Raw genomic sequence first — 22,465 nt, forward strand, 5'->3', positions numbered from 1 at the left:
TTGCTTGTCTCCCCCCTGCGTATCATTAATAAGGGTAGATAGGTCTTTTTACAGCTTATTAAATGCCTTTTAGTAAGAGTATCCAAACAACTTTTGCTAAAGTTTAGCAAATTTTAGCTGCTAAACTTTAGCAAGTGTAACCAAACAGGACCTTAGATTATAATCCAAATATGACTGTAGAGAAGCGGAAACAAACGAGACCTAACCATCTCTAAAGTAAGCTGTAATAATTTACTGTGTCTTTTGTTGATCAGCATGTGAATCTGTTACATTCAGTATCATGTTACCGATAGCATAAACAGTACTAATACTTAATTAAGGATAAATGACTACGCAACCACCCAGTGCAAGAATATTTGGGACACGTTACACAAGCTTAAGCAGTAATAGATATTTAAGAAGCCATCCACATCGTTCTACAGCATAAATGTACTCATTGGATTAGCGAAGTACTGCCTTCCACACTTGGAGGGTTCTTTATAGCGATCATGCTTCAAAAGAGATTGCAGTATGATTGGAGCAGTAGGCACAGGTTCATCAAACACCCTAACATAGAGGTGTTTATCAGATGTCAGTTGTCCCAGCAAGGTCTTGCATGTCTGCCATCGTTGAATGTAAACTAATTAGATAGGAAATAAGAAAAAAAAGGGTAAAATAATATTGACCAACCTGAGGATTCAGTACAGACATCCGATGAATGATGTCCTCCTGATACATGAACAGCAGAGCAAATGATCAAAACCTTTGATTTAAAATACAGACTAATGACAAGTAGAACCATAACTCCATCAGGGCTTGTTCGGTTAATCCCCTCCAAGAGGATTTGGATGGAATTTGACCTGAAAGGAATTTAATTTGCAAATCCCCTATCCAGCAAACCAAACAAGCCCTGAGGGTTTCAAGTGACTAGAAACTAGAAACTAAAATATGAAGAGAATCAAAAAAGAACATACTCCCTCCGTTTCAAATTGTAGGTCGTTTTGTTTTTTCTAGGTTCATAGATATTTGTATGCATCTAGACATACACTATATTTACGTGCATACAAACATTTATGAACCTAGAAAACAAATATCTATGAACCTAGAAAAACCAAAACGACCAACAATTTGGAATGGAGGGAGTACGTAGCAAACAGGTGCAGTGGAAGCACAATAGCACAAACAAAACAGAAAGCATTAAAAACAGCAAATGCACAAGGAGTAATTTCAGTATTCGCGTGTCATTAAATCTTGGATCTACATGTGAGTTTCCTGTTTTTTTTTGCCAGAAGTTTAGAATTGACACTCCTAATAAAATCTTCCTAAGAGGCTAGTTATTTTGTATATAAAAACAAGTGTATTTTCTTCTTATAAAGTAATATGACCAATTCAAGAACTCACAACTCCAACTTGCATATATCTTTTGAGATTAAAAATCATAAATCACAAAATAAGCGGAACTAATTAATAAAAATGAACACATACCTCCAGCATTCCTGGATAATGCATGACATATCCAATAATTCGACGACTTAAACCTTCATAGACAGTGCTATTTTTGCTGCCATCAACATTTATCCATGGTAATATTGGATGATAAATATGGGTTTTGCAAACTTGACATGAACAACTGCCCCTTTGCCAAGTAGGTCTTTCATCATCTCCAGGACTTTGGCTGTGCAAATGAGAGCTTGACTTCCTTTGAACACTAAGAACTGTCACAGTGTGCCCATCTCCTAGGTTTTTTATAGTTCCATAAAAATTATTAGGCATTGCATGCTTCTCTTTCAGCATATTTCTGGCGTCCCCAGTCAACACAATTTCAGAAGCCGGAGCTCGCAAACAGTTGCAATCACTGTATTCAGCCATTGTGGTTATACAATACTTTGGCTTATGTAATGAGTCAACAATCTGCACACCATCATATGCATTGACCTGTTAAGCCATTGACCACATTCAGACTCCTATATGTTAATGCGGATGAAATGACCAAAAAGGCACGATAAAGCATGCAGGCAGGCATTATTAATCAGTTTCATACTCATATACTCCTTCAAAATAGTTGTCATTTTAGCATATTTCACAATCTTCAAAATACTTGATGTTCTGCAATTTCTAGGTAATTTTGGCCTATTTTTCTAGTCTTGACCTAACTAATTGCATCATTAACTAACTTCTTTCCCTATGGATGCACACTTTAAAGAAGATTAATATAGGGTGAGATGATCATTTTATCTACTTTTGGTTCTTGTCCCCAACTTCAAAGTAACAAGTATTGTGAACTGGAAAGAGTGTATTGTGAACTGGAAAGAGTCCATACTTAACAATGTTGATGACCATTGCAGTGTGCTAATATGATCTTACTATATATAAAGCAGGAATGTTGATGACAATTGCAGTATTGAAATCTATAGAGAATTCGGAATAAGAAAAAAAAGGAAAAGAAATGATGGAAAAGCGAACAATAGAAAATTCCCAGGCATATGCAGTGAATTTACTAAATTTATCGATAAACAGTAATTAAAAAAACAGGGTACAGCAATCTACTACACACATATTTATAGTCCTACCTTAAAGGCTAGCTGAAATCTCTCAAGCGTATCGACAATCAAATTGATAGATTGCATGCCTGCAGGGGATAAAACCAAACAAAATAAATCCTAGCAAAAAAGATGTAGCCTTATGCAAGTCCTATAAACAAAACTTCAATAATTTTTATTCATGAGAATAAAGAGTACCTAGTGGATGCAACACCTCTGAAATTTCTGTCAAATTAACTCCTTGTTCACCAGTTTCATGAATAATACAAAATGCACTTCTAAACAGGTCAGAAGAAAGAACGGAAGTTTCATTTTTATAACAAGACAATGATGATACCTGTTCTGCATATATTTTCATAGCATCCCAAGGCCATCCGCTACAAGAACTTTCCAAATGAGATGCAGATAATAAACAGCGACATGAACTCAAGTTGTTTAAAACTGATAACATGTCACTGTTTATTGTCTTACTGTTTACCTGGGAATTGACATCCTTGCTGCCCATTTCCCTGTCTAAAGTAAACATAAGGCATTCTTTATGATGTACCGTTTGCATGCGATTGCTTGTTTGAATCCTCTCCTGATTCAAAGCCACTTGGATACCAGGGAAACCTTTCTCTTGACGATAGCAGTAATGATCCATCTTGGGCAAAGGTTTGTGTTTCTTAGTCTTACTGCCTTTCAACTCCACATGCTTACGTTTGTGCGTACGGTCATCCAATTCACTAGTATCTTCAATGCAAGGACTGAAGCTGTTAGGCTCATGAACCTCACCAACTCCTTCAGTTGGCATGGAAGGAGAAATGTGCAGCTCTCCTGACAACAGTAGAGAAAAGAGGTGTACTGTTTCCCCACATTGTAGATCTGGATACAAATAAATTGTACTGTCTATAACAATATCCTTTTGCTGCCCTAAAAGCCACTTCGAAAATTCAGAAGCCTTTTTCCCTGAACCGAATGGGAAGGGTGAATGAGAAGCATCAAAGAAGAATTTTCCAGAAAGGGTTCTTATTCCATTTCCAGTAACCTGCAAAGCAGGGGGCAGTAGGTAACCACATCACACTGCAAGAAATGGAGGAAAAAGTGTGTCTCTTTACAGCTAACGGAGCTGAACATTGCATGCAAAATCTTAAATTTAACACGATATTATCAGTACATTTGTTTTTTCATAAGTGGGTCCCATAAAGGGGAGCAGTATTAAAACATCAAAGATGGGTAGAGCTTAGGGAAGAAATAAATAGAAGAGAATGATATATTGACAAAGAATTAACACATACTAACCATGAAATTTTTCTCTCTCAAAAAGGAAAGGGCAGTAAAAATTTCGCTCTCTGAATAAAGCTGGAAGGTTGTTGTTAATGCAGCTTGCACTTCTGAGCCTAATGATGCACTTAGAAAAAACAGCTTTAGGAGTTCTAATGCATTGGCAATTGCCAAGGATTTGCGTACTCCTCTAGTAATCTCAGCTTTGTTGAGTTCCATGACATTTTCAAGAGATCTGCAGGGAATTGCCATGTTTTTACTTGCATGGATTGAACTGGAATTTCTACACAATTTCGCATGTTCGTGGAATCCAGTTTCTTGAAATACAGTGCTCTTGCTGGTTGTATATTGCCCAACCTGATAATTCCAAGGTGAAATATCAGTATTCAATAAAAAAACATGTTGGCTGAGAAGTAGATAATTACTTACCGGTCGTTCCTGCTCGGTTGAAATATCTTCAGCGACATCATTATCAGCATTGATCCTTTTATTATTTGGACTGTTCTGCTTTGTCTGGCTCATTTTTCCTACTCGAATGAATTCAAGCACTTCCTCAAGTGCACTTCTTATTTCAGGATCATCGAAATTATCCCAATTGAATTGCTCAGAATCTGAAGCTGCAGAGTTCTCATAACCAGAATTTGGGGTTCCTATCGCTTTTGATCTTATTTCCTTTTCACGGTACCTATTATACCGTATCGCAAGAATGTTGCAGATTCGACTCACAGCTATTCTTATGTTTGGTATGGCTCTTAAGGTTGACATCCTTTTACAACATGCAGCTGGTGGAGCTGGAAGGTCAGAGATAGAGTTCCAATCTACATGGGAGATTTTTGCTCCACGTATTGTGCGGTATCTAGTGTATATCATCAGCAATTTTCTGAAAATAATAAAAAAACAAATCAGGCCCCAAGCATCATGGAATATCTTTCCATATTAATTTTATAACTGAATTTTTTTACCATAACTCTACACGAAACTGAATGATCAATCAAGGAATACCTGTCAGATTCGGATGTCCAAAAGGAATTTTTCTTTCCCGTATTTTTTTTTCTTAACAGGGTAGATTGACTGATCAGTGGACTGCTTTCCTTATCTTTATTTGTATGCATGGAACTACCAGTGCTGCCAGTTCCAGATACCAGCAGACAACGTAGTCGATCAGTGGATGTTGGAGAGATTCTCTCCGTTACTTCTTCATCAAGGATAGACTGGGCTGACCTCTGTTCATCTGATCCACTAGCTTCAACTTTTTGCTTAGTAAACTTCATGCAAATCTCATGAGCAGATCTTTTCCTTTTCTGAGAAGCTGATCTAGAACTAAATTTTTGCTGATTTTGTGTACTAGAAATACTTGGCTGCCCATGGATGTGTCTATTCTTGGAGGAAGCACTGAGCACCTGTATAAGCAGAAACAATCAGGTCCAGTCATTGACATTGAACAAGAACAAACCATACAAAATTTCCTCAGAAACAAAAAGATTAAAAAGAAAATAGCCACAAAAAATTGCAATTAGGATGGCAAAACAACATGGCTAGTGTAATGTAGTTCACTGGCGGAGCCAAGTTCAGGCCAACGTGGGTGTCAAATAGGGACGACAAAATTTTCCAGTGCTATATAGGGAATCAAGTTTTTTTCCAATGCTATATAGGGAATTCTCTCATAAAAGAATGGTGCAAGCAAATGTTACAATGTGAAAACACAAGAAGGATACATGAAACCCCTTATAAATGCACAAACATTTATCATCCAGTGCATCTGCACCCGAAAGTTGTAATCTTTGTATGAATTAAACTATAGCTACTTCGAACTTCAACTTCTGTGTGAATGTATATCATAATCAGTATAGATGGTTCAATTTTTTAAATTTCCAAGTACATTTTGGACGAATTTTCACAATTTTAAATATTAGTAAATTTTAAACAATTTTTCACAATTTATTACTCCCTCCGTCCCAAATTGTAGGTTGTTTTGGCATTTCTAGGTACATAATTTTTGCTATGCACCTAGATATAGTCTATGTCTAGACGCATAATAATGTCTATGAATCTAAAAAAGCTAAAATGACCTACAATTTGAAATGGAGGGAGTATCTAATAGGTCTGGTTAATGCATTAGCACAAAACAAGAAAATGTTAAAAAAATGTAATTCTTATGAATCTCCAAATGGAAATGGGGTGATTTCAACCACATACCTGCTGCACAGAGAGATTTAACTCCTTTGCAATTATACGGCAAACTTTATAAGAAACTTTCCCCTTCTCACTTTCTTTCATAAGACGCTGTTGTAATTCAAGTTGTTGTTCAGTGGTCATTACTCTTAGTGAACTCCACGAACGTGGATGAGAAACCTACATGGACAGTAATAACATGTACAGATGAATGTTACAAACCTTGGATTTGAGAATAGTCAAGATGCTACCAGTGGAGACATATATATATATAGAACATATGGGCCATGGGCCTATAGTATATGGGCCTTAACACCCCCCTTCAAACTCAAGGTGGAAAAGGTGGATTTGAAGCATTGAGTTTGAGCAGATGAAAATGATGCTGCTCTCAAGTCTGAGACTAAGAAATATAATATCCTTTAGAAGAATGCAAAACCTCAATCCCTAAGAAATAACTGAGAGGACCCAAATCTGACATCAGAAACTGCTCACCAAGTTTCTTTTTCACATAGGATATATTCTGCATCATCTCCTGTAATCAACATATCATCCACATACAAAAGAAGCAATGTGCATCCACATGAAGAGATATGAATAAATAAAGCAGGATCATGATCACTAGAGGAAAACCCAGCAGCCTGTATCACAGAGACAAAACGCTCAAACCAAGCACGAGGAGCTTGTTTAAGACCATATAAGGCACGGCATAGACGACCTGAAGGAACAGCAACACCAGGTGGTGGCTGCATATAAACTTCCTCATGTAGATCACCATGAAAGGCATTTTTGACATCCATCTGAGAGATGGTCCAAGAGGATGCAGCTGCCACAACGATCAATGTACGGGCGGTAGTCATATGTGCACAGGCCCAAATGTCTCATCATAGTCCCGCCCCTGTGTCTCTGAAAACCGCGGGCAACCAGACGAGCTTTATACCTCTCAATGGAACCATCTGATTTTGTTTTGATTCTGAATACCCATTTGCATGAAATTGGAACAGCTGATGTTGGTAATGGAACAATATCCCAAGTATGTGTACGATCAAGAGCAGCTAGTTCCTCAGACATAGCAAGTTGCCACTCAGGAATACCAGCAGCTTCCTTATAATTAGAGGGTTCATCAATGACAGCATTAACACGTGGAAAACCCAATCTGCCGGAGGTGCAATAGTAGTCTGATCTCGAAGATTGTAGCGGGACCCAGCCAGTAACTCATCAGGAACAGCAAGTGACTCATCATTATTGTTAGAATCATCAAAAACAGGAGAATCAGGACTAGCCAATGAGGTTGGAGGTGGTGGAGGTTGTGTGGAGCGACAGTGTAGAAATGTATGATAGGTGGCTCAGGAGGTGGAGGTGGTGGTGGTGGTGTAGCTGAAGTAGTAGGTGGAGGCTCAACAGGGATGGGTGTAATGGAAGGAGCGGGATCAGGAATATTAGGAAGTGTGGGATCAGGAATATTAGGAAGAGTAAGAAATGATGTGGACTGTGTTGGAGAATATGGGGCTGAGTACAAGGGTTGTAAAAGAAAGGACGGTCTTCAGCAAAGATCACATCATGTGAAATACGTATGCGACGAGAAGAAGGATCATAGCAACGGTAACCCTTATGCTTAGGACTATACCCAAGAAAAACACACTCAACAGGCTGCGTAGTCAACTTTGTCCGCTCGCGTGGAGCAAGTAAGACATAGCAAGTACATCCAAAAACACGAAGATGATCATACTTGGTGGAATACCAAAGAGTACCTCACCTGGACAGAGGCCAGACAATTTTGAAGATGGTTGTCTATTGATGAGGTAGACTGCAGTGGAAACGGCTTCACCCCAGAAATGAGATGGAACAAAAGACAAAATGAGAAGCGTACGAGCAGTCTCTATAAGATGACGGTGTTTGCACTCGGCAACACCGTCCTGTGCATGAGCACCTAGACAGGAGAGCTGAGCAAGAGTACCCTCTGAGGTTAGAAACTGACAAAATTTAGCAGATAAGTACTCACCGACAGAATCAGAACGAAAAATTTTAATCGGAGTGGAAAACTGGGTGTGAACCATGCGAGCAAAAGACTAATAAATGGACCACAACTGGGAACGATGTTTCATAAAATATATCCAAGTATAGCAAGAATGATCATCAATAAAAATGACATAATATTTGTGACCGTCCTTTGTAGAAAAAGGAGCAGGTCCCCATACATCCAAATGAATAAGAGCAAAAGGTGTAGTACTATGAGAGACAGTAGATGAATATGGAAGTTGTATTTGTTTTCCAAGTTTGCAACCTTTACAATGAAAACTAGACTCAATGGAAGTAGGACCTAGACAACCTTTATTTATCAAGGTAGATAATCGATACCCACACAAATGACCTAAACGATGATGCCACTTGGCGAAGGAAGAAGCCGAAGATGAGGCAGCAGATGAGACGCGAGCTGAAGACTGAGGAAGATGCAAAGTATCAAGAACATAGAGGCTAGGTGAACCTCTACGGCGATGGCCAGTCCCAACCACAGTCCTTGTTCGACGATCCTGAATAAAACAAGATGAGTCATCAAATCCAACAAAGCAATTTTGATCGGTAACTTGACCGACTGAGAGAAGATTCATAGACAATGTAGGTACAAAAGAGACATCAGGCACAGAAAAATGAGAGGTAGAAAGAGAGCCTTGATGAGTGATATAGCAAGATGTACCATCAGCTGTCTGGATAGAAGTACCTTCAGTAACTGCCTTGCAACCAACAAGCTGGGACTGATCCAATATCACATGAAAAGAAGCCCCTGAGTCAAGTACCCAAGATGAGACCAGCGCACCAACAGAAGCGGTAGCAGCAACAGACACTGCACCTTTTGGAGTAGGAGTAGTACCACGTCCACGACCAGTCCTAGCAGCTCGACAAGCACGAAACTCAGCCAGCTTCTCTAGATACTGAGGGAAACAGTTCTCTGGAGAATGACCAGTCTTGCCACAGTGCTTACAAGGATCTGAAGAAGTACCTTTAGGTGTACTGAACTTCTGAGAAGCTGCCAACACACTGTGAGATACTGACATAGATGCAACAGACATAGACCGAAGGCGAGTCTCTTCAGCAATTAACTTAGAGAAAGCACGTACCATGGTTAAGTTAGGAGAATCATGTAACAGCCTTTTACGAAGAGAATCAAATTCTTCCCTTACTCCCATGACAAAGCGATATACAAAGAACTTCTCAATAAATTTGTGTGCTGAACACTAATCAGCAGCACAAGCACCTATCATGGAGGTCAAAGAGCCTACCGGACGATCAAAGGCTGAGTAGTAATCATCAATGGACATATCATTATGCTCAATTGTTTGAGTTTGCTACATGAGAGTATGTAGAAGGGCACCACTGTCCTGAACAAATCTATCCTTCAGGGCAGACCAAATGGCTTTGGCTGTTTTAAACTTAGACAGACTCATAATCATAGATTGCTTAGTACTGTTGACCATGCCATCCATCACTTTGCCATCACTAATATGCTAATCAGTGACTTCTTTAGCATTACTACCATCAGGCTTAAGTGCAGGTGCATCATCAGTGAGATGAAAATAGAGACCAGTGCCCCTCAAAGCAATTTCTACACAGAAAGCCCACTCAGGATAATTGTGACCATCTAGAGTCATACTGACAACAATTGCATTTATCTGACATGTTGAAAAGCAGAGGAGCAGATATCACCATGGCTGGGTAGAGGAGCAGAGCAGTCGCAGCAGATGGTAGAACACCAGCAGCACACCGAGCACAGCAACAGACAGACAGTAGAGGAGAAGTACAGTTGCAGCAGACAATAGCACACCAGCAGCAGAGGAAGCAGACGAAGAGGGTGGGTGCTGATGAGGCCGCAACGGCGGCTGAGGAGCCGCGACCGGCGGCTGAGATGGAGCCACGACGGTGATTGTGAGGCACCGCAATGGGCAACGGAGGAGGAGCCGCGACGGGCGGCGGAGGAGGCCGCGATAGGCGGCGGGGACGAGCCACGACGGGCGGCAGAGGAGGAGCCGCGAGGGCGGAGGAGAGGCCGCTAGAAGCGGCGGGCGACGGGGACGGAAAAAAAATGGCTCTTGGGTGGATTAGATTAGACCTAATCCTAACCCTAAACCATGCTCTGATTCCATGTTACTAACCTTGGATTTGAGAATAGTCAAGATGCTAACAGTGGAGACATATATATATAGAACATATGGGCCATAGGCCTATAGTATATGGGCCTTAACAATGAAAATCACAAATCACAAGTTCACGATTAAGGCCTGACAGATATCAATAAGCTAGCAAAATAGCCAAAGCCAGCAAATAACATCGAACCCATAAAATAGCAGAATTAACTACTGAAAAATTTTCAACAACTAATAACCTGCTTGCAGTTGACAATATAGTTCCTCCTTTTTTAAATATACGACGTCATATATTTTAAAACGGAGGGAGTATTATAGTTAAAAATATATTACAAACACGAAATAGCATATATCAAAATACATGCAACTAGTCAACTAGGGTTTCAATAGCTACATTGGGGCAACAGCACTGCAGTAGACTATAATAAAATAACAGTGAAACAGTTAATAGCAACAGGAGCCATAGATGGTATTGAAGTCATACACGTGTCAACAGTTGAACGCCATGAAATTAAGATATGATATGGATGCAAGCCAGCACTGCTCATTTAAATACACACCATTGCCCATTATAGCAGAAAGGTTCTAATAGACAGTACATTCTAGAACAACCTTTTTAGAAAGGAGAAAGGACATAATGTACGAAATGCAGAGTATGTTGACAATGAAACTTAGGTTAGTGCATAACTCACTCTACAATTTAGCAAAAATAACACACATACAGGAGCCCAAATGAGAAAACATACACATGTTTTCTGAGCACATGAAGGGATAACAAAGAAGCTCAATAAAATTATAACAGATAAACAAATTGTAAGATAAGCTTATTACTAGGTAAGAGCATCATGCCATGCATTGCGGTGATGCCAATGAAATTAACTATGGGATTGAAAGTAAAGATGCAAAAAAAATCTCAAAACTAAAAGATCATATACGAGATCAAACCTATATTCAGTGGGGGGGCTCCCCTACTGCATTTCTATATATTCATCATTACGACATGACATAATGCAATTTCTGACATATGATATTGCAAACAGCAAAAGCATGTCTATAAAGTGCAACCAGAAAAGATGTTCAGTAGCAAGAGGTGTGCGTGGAGAACACAAAAGCACTCCCAACTCCCTCTTTTTAAGATAAAGATAGAGCAACGATGTCTAGCGTTGATGAAATACCTCAGGTACAGAACAGCCAGGGAAGGCACTTGGCTCAATAAAGTCAGATGTTAAATAACAGTATTTTAATGTTTCCCAGTAAGCATCGACGGATTCCTGCTTTAAAAGCTGAAAATCGTGCCGAACTTTCGGACGATGGTTTGAATTAACATGCGATGACAGAATGATTCTTGGTGTAGGTTCTTCAATGTAAGGCCTCAGCTCCAGTGAATGTGTAGGCAAATCATCTGATTGCACATCAGAATCCTCTACAAGTTCGTTTACAAGTCCAATCAACTAACAAACATTGCCAAAAAAAAAAGAAAGGGTCATTTCAAATTTGTTGCGTTTAAGACAAAGATAGCATGCAAGCTAAATTGCATTAAACATGACAGAACTTTATATAACAAAGAAATGCAGCAGGTAAATATCAACATAAAAAACAGTTTTGCAACCTAATATTCACAGAAATTATTTGCAAACATCAAGACATACCTTGAGCTTATATAAAATATTTATCAAGCGTGATAGTCGGCCCTTAGCATGAGTATTCATGAGCTGATTGTACACGTCTATAGGAATATCTGAAAGTGTTTTTCCAAGAGAATACTTAGTTATCATCTTGTCAATCTTTGCTGACCCCACAACTTGTAGAAAGAGTCCAAGAGGCATTTTTTTTATAGCTGCTGTGACCGAAAACAACTGACATAATTGATTAAGGTTCTTTTCATGCTGCTCTTCTTTGGCACAATCAAATAGCTTGCACCAATGTGGCAGACCACTAACATATACCCATAGAAATTTATGTAACAACTTTGCCCGAATCATCTTTGCACCTATGAATCCATTGGAATGGATAGCTTCTAATACTGATGTTTTTTTAACTTTGACTTTGCATTGAACACTCAATCCATGTATGGCAGTTACATGTTGCTTTTGCTTCAATTTAGCTGCTGCACCTGAACGACTTCGAGAATCAAAATTCCTTAGTCTGTTCCTAATTTGATCCATGAGTTCCGGTGTCATGATCTCAACAGAAGGATTCAGTATTACATCAATAGTACGACAGCCAGCATAGTTTGTAGCCACAGGGACATTAACTTTGGTACACTTACAACTACCCTCTTGCTGAAGCTTATTCAAAGTGCGAATCAATGTCTTCCTGTCCATTATTTTTCCATTTTCCTTCTCAAGTCTCTCTAAAAATTTATGTAACTCCACCATCAGAACAAAATTCTTTTTCTGCAAAGGGAAACTAAAAGGTGTTACAAAGATGCAGAGAGAGAGAGAGAGAGAGAGATTTTTACAAAACCCTAATTAGGATAAAACTATATATTAGTCTTGTGTAACCATACCAGAATGATAGGCTAGAGTGCCTAACACCCTGAACTTATCAAAATCATCTAGTTTTGTCTGTGTCGCACAACAAAGCACTCTGGACCCGCGCATCTGCATCTTACCCTCAATATATCTACCCCCACTTCAGGCCTTCACTTCCCTTTATCTCTCACATCTCTGATAAGGCAATAATCCGTGTCAGAAACAAGCTACCTACAAGGTTGTCCGATCATGTCAGAGATTGATCAGACCAGGCCCTCTTTTTGCACAGGTAAGAAGATGGCATCCTTACCTCTCTGTCTGAGGATGACCCAAATGATATTGAGTCCAGCCTAGGGTATTTAGATGGTTTTGAATAGTACATAAGGGGGTTAGATAGACTTATTCTTATACATTTTGCATAATTAACATCCCCATAAATCATGCTATCATTTATAAATACCACACACGGATCTACTTTTATCATTTTTTAAAATTCTTTGTCTATCATCAAACATTAACATATCAGCAGCCATACAACTGTCCCTCGTATCACATGACACATGGATCTATTGCAGGCATTGCCATTTGCGGAGCTACCAACAGTACACAGTGAAAAAGGGAAGCTATAGATGAGGAAAGCAAGGACAGGACACATGCAGCTCTCCTGCGTAGTTCGAGAAAGCAAGGACAGGACATCACAAGCTGCCTGGTCCCATGTGTTGATGGCTGCTGACATGCCACAATTTCACGAGATTCATAAGAAGAAAGGGAACAGTATTGGTGCATAAAACGTGTGTAAGAAATTTCCAATTCAAATGATGCATAATGTGAATATGCTCTATGCATAAAACGTGTGAAAGAAATTTCCAAGTGACTGAAGTCCTCTAAAAAGGGCAAGTTGACATCTCTAGCTACTTAAAAAGGTGAGTGCTGGTGGTATGCTCTATGCCAACCCCTCAGCTAAAATCTTATGTGGATATATATTTGTGTAGAAAGGCATGTTATTTGCAAGGTGTTCTTTTTTTGTAAAATATGTATTCTCTATGCAGGTGTGTGTGTGTGTGTGTGTCTGTGTGTGATTTCAGCTTATTTGATATGATCATTATATACATAAAGAATGAAGGATAATTATGTTGGATTCATTGCATCAAATTTTATGGTATATTTATTTGAGATCTGTAGCAACGCAAAGGCACCATGCTAGTATAATTAGACAATGCGATTGGAAGTATGCAAAGTGCAACAAGCCACAGAAAACCCTATGATCCTATAAAGACTGTCAAGCCAAGAGCAACTTTGGAGTAAATTTCATGCCACGAATGAAGCTTGTAGAAAGTCAATGACGTACAGAAAAAAACAGTAATTGACAGATAGTTCGTACGAAAAAAAATCGAAAAACAGATTCAGCAAGCAACCTTTAATATGTGACGAATCCTTTTTTGTCTTTGATCATCAAAAGTTGAAGTGGGCCAGCAACGCCTCTTCCTCTGAAAGGCAACTTTATCTAAAAGAAAAAAAGGAGCACTTCAATTGAGTAAATCTTTCCTGAAGTCCACAAAGACTGTTGATTGCAATAAGGTGCTCATGCATCAAAGATCCAAACTCTATAGTGTTTCAGCATAAAAAAATAAAATACAGCTTGGGTTGTAGCGGCTTATAAAAGTAGGCCTTAAATTCGCATTTAAAAATAATTTGCTTCATAACTTCCAATTTAATAAAACTTCCAATCTTTAAAAAGATAATAAAAAATAACTGTTAAACTGCGCCAAGTCAAAAAGCGAATTATAGAAACCAATGAAGGGACCACATATAAATAAATAAATAGAGCTTCACAGATAAAGCTTAACAAATCAAGCTTGGCACAGCATGTTTCAAACTATTGAACTCTCATAATTGGAAATACTACCCGCCTCGTGCAAGAAACAGGGTATATGATTTGCATATTTACCTGGCTGGAATTACATGAAGCCATTTGGATCTATGGACGCTAAGTCAAGGCCAAATTAGTAAAGTTTCAGGTAGCACAAATACCACAATTACAGCACATGGCAATTCCCGGAGAGACATTGAGCACAATTTTAAGAGGAAAAACAGGAACTCACAGGAATGTAGGTTGACACACCTTGTTCAGATAGTTGAGAAGCTCCAACACAAGCTTCATGGCTACTCAGGAGATCATGGACTGGTTTATCATGACGATCTTCTTCAAACAAGAGCTCATTAAGAGAATCTGATTCTTTAGATGGAACAGGAGGCCAAAAATCCGAACAATACTCATGATCTTCTTCAAACAAGAGCTCATTTGGATCTATGGACGCTAGTCAAGGCCAAATTAGTAAAGTTTCAGGTAGCACAAATACCACAATTACAGCACATGGCAATTCCCGAAGAGACACTGAGCACAACTTTAAGAGGAAAAACAGAAACTCACAGGAATGTAGGTTGACACACCTTGTTCAGATAGTTGAGAAGCTCCAACACAAGCTTCATGGCTACTCAGGAGATCATGGACTGGTTTATCATGACGATCTTCTTCGAACAAGAGCTCATTAAGAGAATCTGATTCTTTAGATGGAACCGGAGGCCGAAAATCCGAACAATACTCATGATCATCGAGCGCATCACAATTTTGTAGAGCAGCTTTGCACAGCAAAAAATTTTTTGAAGTCCAAACTCTGTACTGTTTAGTTTTACCTATTGCTTCAATGTCCAAAGTCAAACTGAATCTTTTAGACATAGAAAGCATTCTATTATGTAGCTCCTTCGGATTGATAAACTTGCCCCCAAGACGTTTGCCAAGCTGATTAGAAGTTTAATGAAAATATGAGTTGCTGATTTCAATAAATGATGAAAACTATAAGCAACATGTGATAAGAAAACAATATTGCCCTAGATTGTGAGCAGTGACGGATCTCAAATAAATACACCATATTCTAGAAGCTCTAATACAAACAAAGAAATTTCCTCCCATCACAAAAGCATCGATGCATAATACAAAAAACAACACTCAAACTACTGCATAAGCCTGTAAAATAATTTGTCTTCATGACAGGGAGTTTTGCACTATTTTATGGGTCAATAAATTCTAATGAATAAATTTTTGAGGCGATTGCAGCTCAAACAGACGGGAAAAAAGTGTCTGTGATGCTAGAAATGAGCCATGCGGAAAGCAGAACTGGTTCAGTACTTAAAATTGCCTAACATCATGATGATAAGCTGCATTGGATAGTCTCGCTTGCATTTGCTTGCCATATAATATAAGATAAGAGAGATTACTGGTAGCAAAGATGTTAAGCTCCCTACCAAATGTCATATTTCTTCTACTGCATAAATATGGTAGAGATTACTGGTAGCAAAGTTGTTAAGACTCCCTATCAAATGTCATATTTCAACTGCATAAAAATGGAGTGGTTTTTTTTTTTCTTATGAGCCTCTACTGATGCGGATGCACACTGCACTTGAAGTCTTGAACGCTATAGAAACCACACATTTCTGGGCAGGCTACAATCACGTGATAGTACCATTGTGGCTAATATGCGGCAAGGCTTGATATCTATTATTGGGATTTAACCCCTGCTGAGACACCCAAGTCATCCCTGGTGCTGGTGTGTTGCATGCTGATCCTGTGTGGGTCAGTGTTTTCAAATCACTCTATTAATCACGATTATATCGAGAAATCAGTCCCTGGACACCAACTAGGTGAATCAATTCAATTATATTGGCTAGTTGACTGACCATTCAATTAATCATCAGTTAAGTCACAAGTAGTCGACATGTCTACTCGAGCGACTAGGTGCTGGACCCAGTATCTTGGGCTTCAGCCCAGTAGAATTCGAGGTCCAGCCTACAGCAGCTTGGTTTATACCACACATGCAGCAGCCCGGTTTTTTCAAGCAAAGAAACTCACAAAGAACAGTTACAGGTTGGGTTCAAACCAAAACCATGTAAAGATTTGTGTTCCACTCTATTTAGTCTCTATTCCATGCTTGGCAAGATGTTAATGTACTGAATATACGGGTTAACTAGATTTATAGTCAGAGATAGCAAGCTGACTAGGCAATAGCCTGACCTGGGCTGGCCCAACATGTCTCAACTGGATCAACTAGCCCTATCCTAATCGCAACTAGTCAATGGTTAGTTGCAACTTAATCAGTTTGTCGGAGCAACTAGGCTTGACTTTATGATTTGAAAACATTGGTGTGGATGGATTTATGCAGACAGATGTGTCACTTCTAGAATGTTCAAAAGGAAATTACATCATAAACAATTGCATGTGTATATGTAGATGGCTGGAGGATATAATTTATATATTTATATATAGTCTTAAGATTTCTAAATCATTATTTTGGCTTTTTTAGAATTAGAGTATAGGATCATTATTCAGAAACTGTTAAAGGGTACAGACCCTCGCCTAGTCCAGACTAAATTAACCCCCATATAACTAGTTTGAAATGATAAGGGCCCATTAGAACAACGACGATTTTCAAAATCTATGAGCAAATTGTCATGTTCCTTACGAAATTCCCATATTGAGAGAGCCAAACTTTGGGGTTCGACGATGGACTGAATATGATTATTGACGTTGAAAACTTAATCAGCTCCCACTCCCTTGTGTTCATAAGATTACACAGTTTTCTTCTTTCTTAAGAAAATATGACACTGACCACAAAGATCTTCAGAATGATTTTGAAGTGGAGGCAACATCCTACCAAACCAAGAGAACTAAAATAATACTGTCCCCCAGGTTCACTAAATTAAACAACCAGCTGTGGGAACAACTCTATTTTTTAAAGCAGGTGCAATATTGTATATCTGGACAGCTACGAGAAATTTAGGTAAAGAATATATGTATCACAAGAATCAGGGGTGGATCCAGTGGTGGGGCGGGCGGGGTTCAAGCCCCCCTACCACCGCTCGGACAATGGAGCCCCCTAAGCCCCTCCTTGATTTTTTAGGAAGAAGGAAGAAGAAGGTAAGGGAGGGAGGGAAGGAAGGAGAAGAAGAGAGAGCCCCTCCTAGCTTCACGGGCTGGATCCGCCACTGTCAAGAATTCACCAGAATTAAGCTGAATAGCACAATGATAACACGGAATATATAGACACTCATGTTATGAAGAATTTTAACATATCATTAGTCATTAGAAAGAATACACACCAAAGTTGCCCTGATGAAAGGTTCAGTGAGGTACCTCAACAAGGGTTACACCTTTTGTCCCTTGAGCATTGATCATATCATATATACAGTTCTCTAAAGGAAGCTCCATGACTTGATCAGTTGCCAGGCCTTTCTTGCCAAGTTTGTAGTTTGAGGTCATACTTTTTGGCGTAAACTCATTTGGATCAAATCTCTTTAGAAGCCGTAAGCAGTGAATAACCTGGGAAAAGGAATTATTTATGTAGCTTGTAGGATGCACGGAGTATGCTACTGTGTAAATGATTGCAGCTCGAACAGAGCACTGGCGCACTGCAGACTGAATTAACTGTGTCACTACATGCCTAATAAATTGTATAATTTCCTTTCATTCCAGCCATGAAAGAAACTATTGCATAAGTTGTTGCAGTTGCCAAATAGATCGAACTATTGAATGGAAGCACTACAACCGTTGAGATAACTTGTCGGCATGCTACCCAATTTTTTGTTGTTTCTACTTCAGTGTGAGTTATTTGTTGTCATTTCATAGTTTCAGTCTCATGTGAGTCTCTAGTCTGACCTTCCCTCTCTTCAAATTGGATGTTTCATCTGATTCTGAGTTCTCAGTTCTGTCACCTTACACGCTCTGTTTTAAATTTGTATAATGGAATAAAGAACTCTGAACATAGTTTTGTTGGACAAAAAGGTAAGTTCATCAGCATCTGAACTTAGGGTATGCTTGGTTTCTTTGCTTGCCACTGTGTGGCCTTGCCAAGCCAGGAGATCGAGCAAGGCTAAAAGTTTGGATGTCAGGCAAGATTCTCTAGGGTTTGTGTGGGCAAGGTTCATACACTCGTGGCCTTGCTAAAGTAGGAGAGCCGAATTGGCTTGCCGAGCCTGGCAAGCTCCTCGTTGCCTGCGCCAGTGAGGCGAGGCAAGGCCAGCCCGAGAACCGAACAGCCCCTTAGTTAGAGTTATGAAGGGCAAGATTTTAAAAGCCTGAATGTTCTAAAAGATATTAAGTCAATTTCTTGAATTACCCGTCCTTACGAGAAGGGCCATGAACCAGAAGAACTGAACCCAAAATATGTTAGGAAAGGGCATAAAATGGTAATTGCAAATGATTAGAAAACAGCAGGGCAAGGTCAAAGTCACCTTATCGTCAACTTTGGCATTAATTTCTTGAACAAGTTGTGCATCCAAAAGCCTATGCAGAACCTAAGGAAAGGGGGTCACAGTAGCATCCCATAAGGAAGAGCAACCAGGAAATATAGAACATATGCAACAAGTATCCCAAGCAAACCTACAGTTCTCCATTCTCTGTGCCCAAATGGCATCCTGTAACTGAGGTCCTCTTTTATATCTGACACAGCAAGAGCCTATATATAGAGGAAATAGTTGCACAAAGTTAGCAAAATAAAAAATAAAAAGCAACATGCAAACAAAAGGAAGAGAAACAGTTGACCTTTCCACTAGCTTCTTCAAGTTTGTCACATATGGCTTTCATTTTTGGAAGATAATCTTGGATAGATACACCGTTTTTATAATGTGCACAAAGAGCTTCATCTTCTTGCAAAGCATCTACTTTGGTCTCTTCATCACTCACAAGTCTAGGCTTTGTAATCTCAATTCTTTGATGCGAGTTCATATTCAAGCCTTTAGCATATCTTGAGAGATATAATAAGTTGGTGCTGATGGCACGATTACTCCCTGAAGCAGCTTTGCCCCCAGCTTGGTCATTAAACTTTACAATTGCTTGTTTTCCAACAATTAACCCCCGCGACTTAAGGGTCTTTACAACATAATGGAAGTTGTTTCCTTTGATGTGAACCTTTTTGCTTAGACTGCTTTGTGTGAGACCAGAAGTCCTAAGGCAAATACAAGATATGAGAAATTGCAAGGACAATAAAAGATATAAGAAATTGCATACGTTATTATCAAAGGCATTATTTTCCCAAAACAATTACAACAGCATTATATCATTATTTGTGAGTAATTTGCAGTTGAAGCTGTATAAAACTCAATGGTTCTTGCAAACAATTGAGGAGCCACCAGTTGGGTGAGAGGGGTAGCTCTGTCGTGTCCCAACCCAACAAGGACCTAGGTATGCACCAAGCTACCTAGAGGCCTATACCTCATGGAGGCATGGCAGGCGTCTTGGTTGAAGGAATTATCAAAAGGTAGATCGATTCATTGGGCTAAAGATGAAGGTCATCAAGCAAATGAAGGGATGAAATTGTGTTTGAATCGAGGCCAATTAAATGGCCCAAACTCCCAAGCCAAGATGCTAATCCTCAAGTGGCTTGCGGCCTGGCAAGGTGATGGCTGGTAGCAGTAGGCACTGGGAGGAAGCATCAAGCTTGCCAGTAAGCAAGCCAAACACTAGTAGGGGGTCTGCAAGCAAGTAGCACGAGTTATCTAAGGAAATTTAGATAAACTACATACATGACAAAATATGTGGCAACTGATCTAAGCACTGTGCATTCGGCATCAGCAGTGAGCACTGTGCTGAACTTTACTTTGAAAGTTCTCTCCAGTTTGCGCTTTTCTTCTTGTGAACTCCTCACTGCTCTGTAGACCTATATATAATTTTTATTCCTGACTGTTGATGTTCTAGCTTCTAGGAACTTCAATGTGCTTTTAAAAAATAGTTTACAAAATAATCACATTTCAAGGGTACAGTATTAGAAATCAATATTACATTGTTTGTGACATCAGATTACATCACAACTCATATTTTGTGAGTAAAATGTCCATCCCAGAAATTCCTAGCTACATCACAGTTGCACAAAAGTAGGACCTGGACCTCATCCTACAAATCAAACCATGGTTACCAGAACTGCACAGGGAGGTCATGAGCCACGATTCAGCTCGCGAGAATCGATTTGTGGTTCGCACATGAACTGAATCACTCCGAAACAGCGGAGGTGTACGCAGGGCCTAAGTGAACCGAAACGGATGAAAGTTGAGGAGCAGAGGAGATTAGAGATGGCAGCCAAGATCCAAGAATAGCTGTCTTGCTGCCACCACAAACATGAGATTGAGTACGGGATGACGGAGAACACAGGATGTGGTTGGCATTGAAGAGGAGCACGTCAAGGCAGCGCAGTCCGTTATCCCAAGGGAAATCAAGGGTACCAGAGAGACGAGGCTGACACAGGCTATCCATTTTACTAGTCATGGAGGAGATATGATGGCTGGCAGTAAAGGTTCATGGCCATGGCAGAGCTGCATTTGTGGAAGAAAAGAAGAGCTAGGAAAGAGTGGAGTAGTGGCTGCTGCAGGTTTGGTAGTGGAGTTGTAAAGGTGAGAGAGGACTATGGCACGTAGACAAGCTTGTCCTAAACGTGGTGTATTTAAGAATTAAGAACGGAGGGAATAATTAACTGAGTCAATATACAATATCTCTCTATATATACTGCCACAGGGCCTTCACCTACTGTTTTGTCAGAAAAATATGCAGGATAGGTGGTAGGAATCATATGATAATTTGCTCAAAAGTTACACGAGAGCGCACCTGCTTGTCCCGAGACATTCTAGCGTCTGCATCTGGTCAGCACTCAGCTCCGAAACGGAGCACCTGTGGTCATAAATCCCGAGGAAGTTGTCCCTGAGAGCAGGGTTAGCAAGCAGTCGGGCGCCACGCCGCTCGGCCTCCTCGACGTCCATCTCCGCCGGGTGGACGAGCGCCTCCCGCTCCCGCTCCCCTTCCACGAGGCTGATGACAGGGAGCGCAATGAGACGGGCCAAGAGGACGCGCTTGACGACCAGGTCAAGTGGGAGACCGGCCGCCTCGAACGCGCCGGAGAGCGCCGTCCAGATGTCGGCTACTGGGAGACCGAGCGAACCGCGGGCGCACACCTCCTCCAAAGCCGCCGAGACGAGCATATCCATGCCCATACCAAAATAAAGCAAATCTGGGACAGAGAAAGCAATATGGTTCGATTCACATACTAGAGCAACCGAACACAGGGCAAAACGTAACCCCCATGAACCCGATCTTCTCGTCGGCGTCGTGCTGGCGTCCTCGGGTTAGCAATCGCAGCAAAGAAAACCGAAGGGGTAGGGCAGCAAGTGCACGATCTGGTGGCCACCGGGAAAGACGAGCCCCGTTACTTCGTTCCTCTCTCCCGGAACGCGGAGCGGAGCGCCAGTGACGCGACCCAGAGTGCGCAGGCGGCTGGAGCGCCGGTCCAAACGGGAGCTTGTGCTGCTGTGGCGGCGCGAGTGCCTGGTGGTGGTCACTTGTTCGCGGCCGGCGGCGAGACGTCTGTGGCGGCTGGCGGCGGCGATGCCCTTGATGCCTAGGATTTGGAGGACGTATGGGCTTGGCCACTTGGGGATATATTGTTGGATGATTTAGTGATTTTATTTTGGGCCAGCTTCTTGGGCTCGACCACTCTTTTTTTTTTTTTTACTTTCAAGGCCAGCTAGCATTTGACATGATTAGGTTCATCAAGATATGATTTCTTGATATCATGTATTTTGTTGGTATATTCTTGGTTATTTCAGCGCATGGTTGGCAGGATGACACCTATCAGGTGGGAGAAACGGTTTCACAATGAAAACCAAAAGCACTTTCTCTTCTTATTGGATCAGAAACACCCTAAATATTTAGAAAATATGTGAAAAAAATTAGTGGTTAAATGACACATTCAGGTTCTCAAAAGTTTCAAAATAAATAGTCTCTTGTCCAATGAAAATAAAAAATAAAGAAAGGAGTTTTCTTTCCAGAAATTTGTCTTTTTTGTTTCTAATTGTAATGTTCATT

General features: G+C 40.2%; 2 protein-coding genes across 13 annotated transcripts; both read right to left on the reverse strand.

Moving 5' to 3' along the window:
• Positions 1–207: 207 nt before the first annotated feature.
• On the reverse strand, positions 208–22,015 carry LOC101770976. Of its 7 annotated transcripts, none has more exons than XM_022826803.1 (19): positions 21,212–22,015; positions 19,160–19,562; positions 19,002–19,073; positions 18,850–18,912; positions 17,753–17,938; positions 15,016–15,364; positions 14,687–14,881; positions 13,980–14,068; positions 11,740–12,486; positions 11,266–11,541; positions 5,979–6,134; positions 4,785–5,182; positions 4,212–4,662; positions 3,801–4,139; positions 2,718–3,546; positions 2,550–2,608; positions 1,465–1,914; positions 670–708; positions 208–599 (listed from the first exon to the last, which is right to left on the reverse strand). In XM_022826803.1, exons 1-19 carry the CDS (start codon positions 21,592–21,594, stop codon positions 417–419), a joined length of 5,667 nt encoding a protein of 1,888 aa, XP_022682538.1. In that variant the 5' UTR covers positions 21,595–22,015; the 3' UTR covers positions 208–416. The 7 variants fall into 7 exon arrangements, 4 of the variants coding, with proteins under 4 accessions (XP_022682538.1, XP_022682539.1, XP_022682541.1 ...); XM_022826804.1 differs by having other exon boundaries at positions 411–599; positions 14,687–14,872; XM_022826806.1 differs by having other exon boundaries at positions 411–599; positions 1,465–1,890.
• Positions 8,022–11,197, reverse strand: LOC101770312. Of its 6 annotated transcripts, none has more exons than XM_012846421.2 (3): positions 8,821–11,197; positions 8,671–8,733; positions 8,022–8,482 (listed from the first exon to the last, which is right to left on the reverse strand). In XM_012846421.2, the coding sequence occupies exons 1-3, from the start codon at positions 9,134–9,136 to the stop codon at positions 8,439–8,441; spliced, it is 423 nt and encodes a 140-aa protein (XP_012701875.1). In that variant the 5' UTR covers positions 9,137–11,197; the 3' UTR covers positions 8,022–8,438. The 6 variants fall into 6 exon arrangements, with proteins under 6 accessions (XP_012701875.1, XP_022682545.1, XP_012701874.1 ...); XM_022826810.1 differs by having other exon boundaries at positions 8,647–8,733; XM_012846420.2 differs by having other exon boundaries at positions 8,800–11,197.
• Positions 22,016–22,465: the final 450 nt, after the last annotated feature.

The sequence above is a fragment of the Setaria italica genome, chromosome V (assembly GCF_000263155.2).
Source record: "Setaria italica strain Yugu1 chromosome V, Setaria_italica_v2.0, whole genome shotgun sequence".
NCBI lineage: Eukaryota > Viridiplantae > Streptophyta > Magnoliopsida > Poales > Poaceae > Setaria > Setaria italica.

Coding starts and splice junctions, on each gene's coding strand:
- LOC101770312 (XM_022826808.1), bottom strand. CDS start 9,136: ATGGGAGTAAGGGAAGAATTTGATTCTCTTCGTAAAAGGCTGTTACAT. Junction 8,483..8,646: donor TTCTATCCAGACAGCTGATG/GTACATCTTGCT, acceptor TGTTTTATTCAG/GATCGTCGAACAAGGACTGT.
- LOC101770976 (XM_022826803.1), bottom strand. CDS start 21,594: ATGGGCATGGATATGCTCGTCTCGGCGGCTTTGGAGGAGGTGTGCGCC. Junction 4,140..4,211: donor CAACCGAGCAGGAACGACCG/GTAAGTAATTAT, acceptor TGGAATTATCAG/GTTGGGCAATATACAACCAG. Junction 600..669: donor TGTCTGTACTGAATCCTCAG/GTTGGTCAATAT, acceptor CAACGATGGCAG/ACATGCAAGACCTTGCTGGG.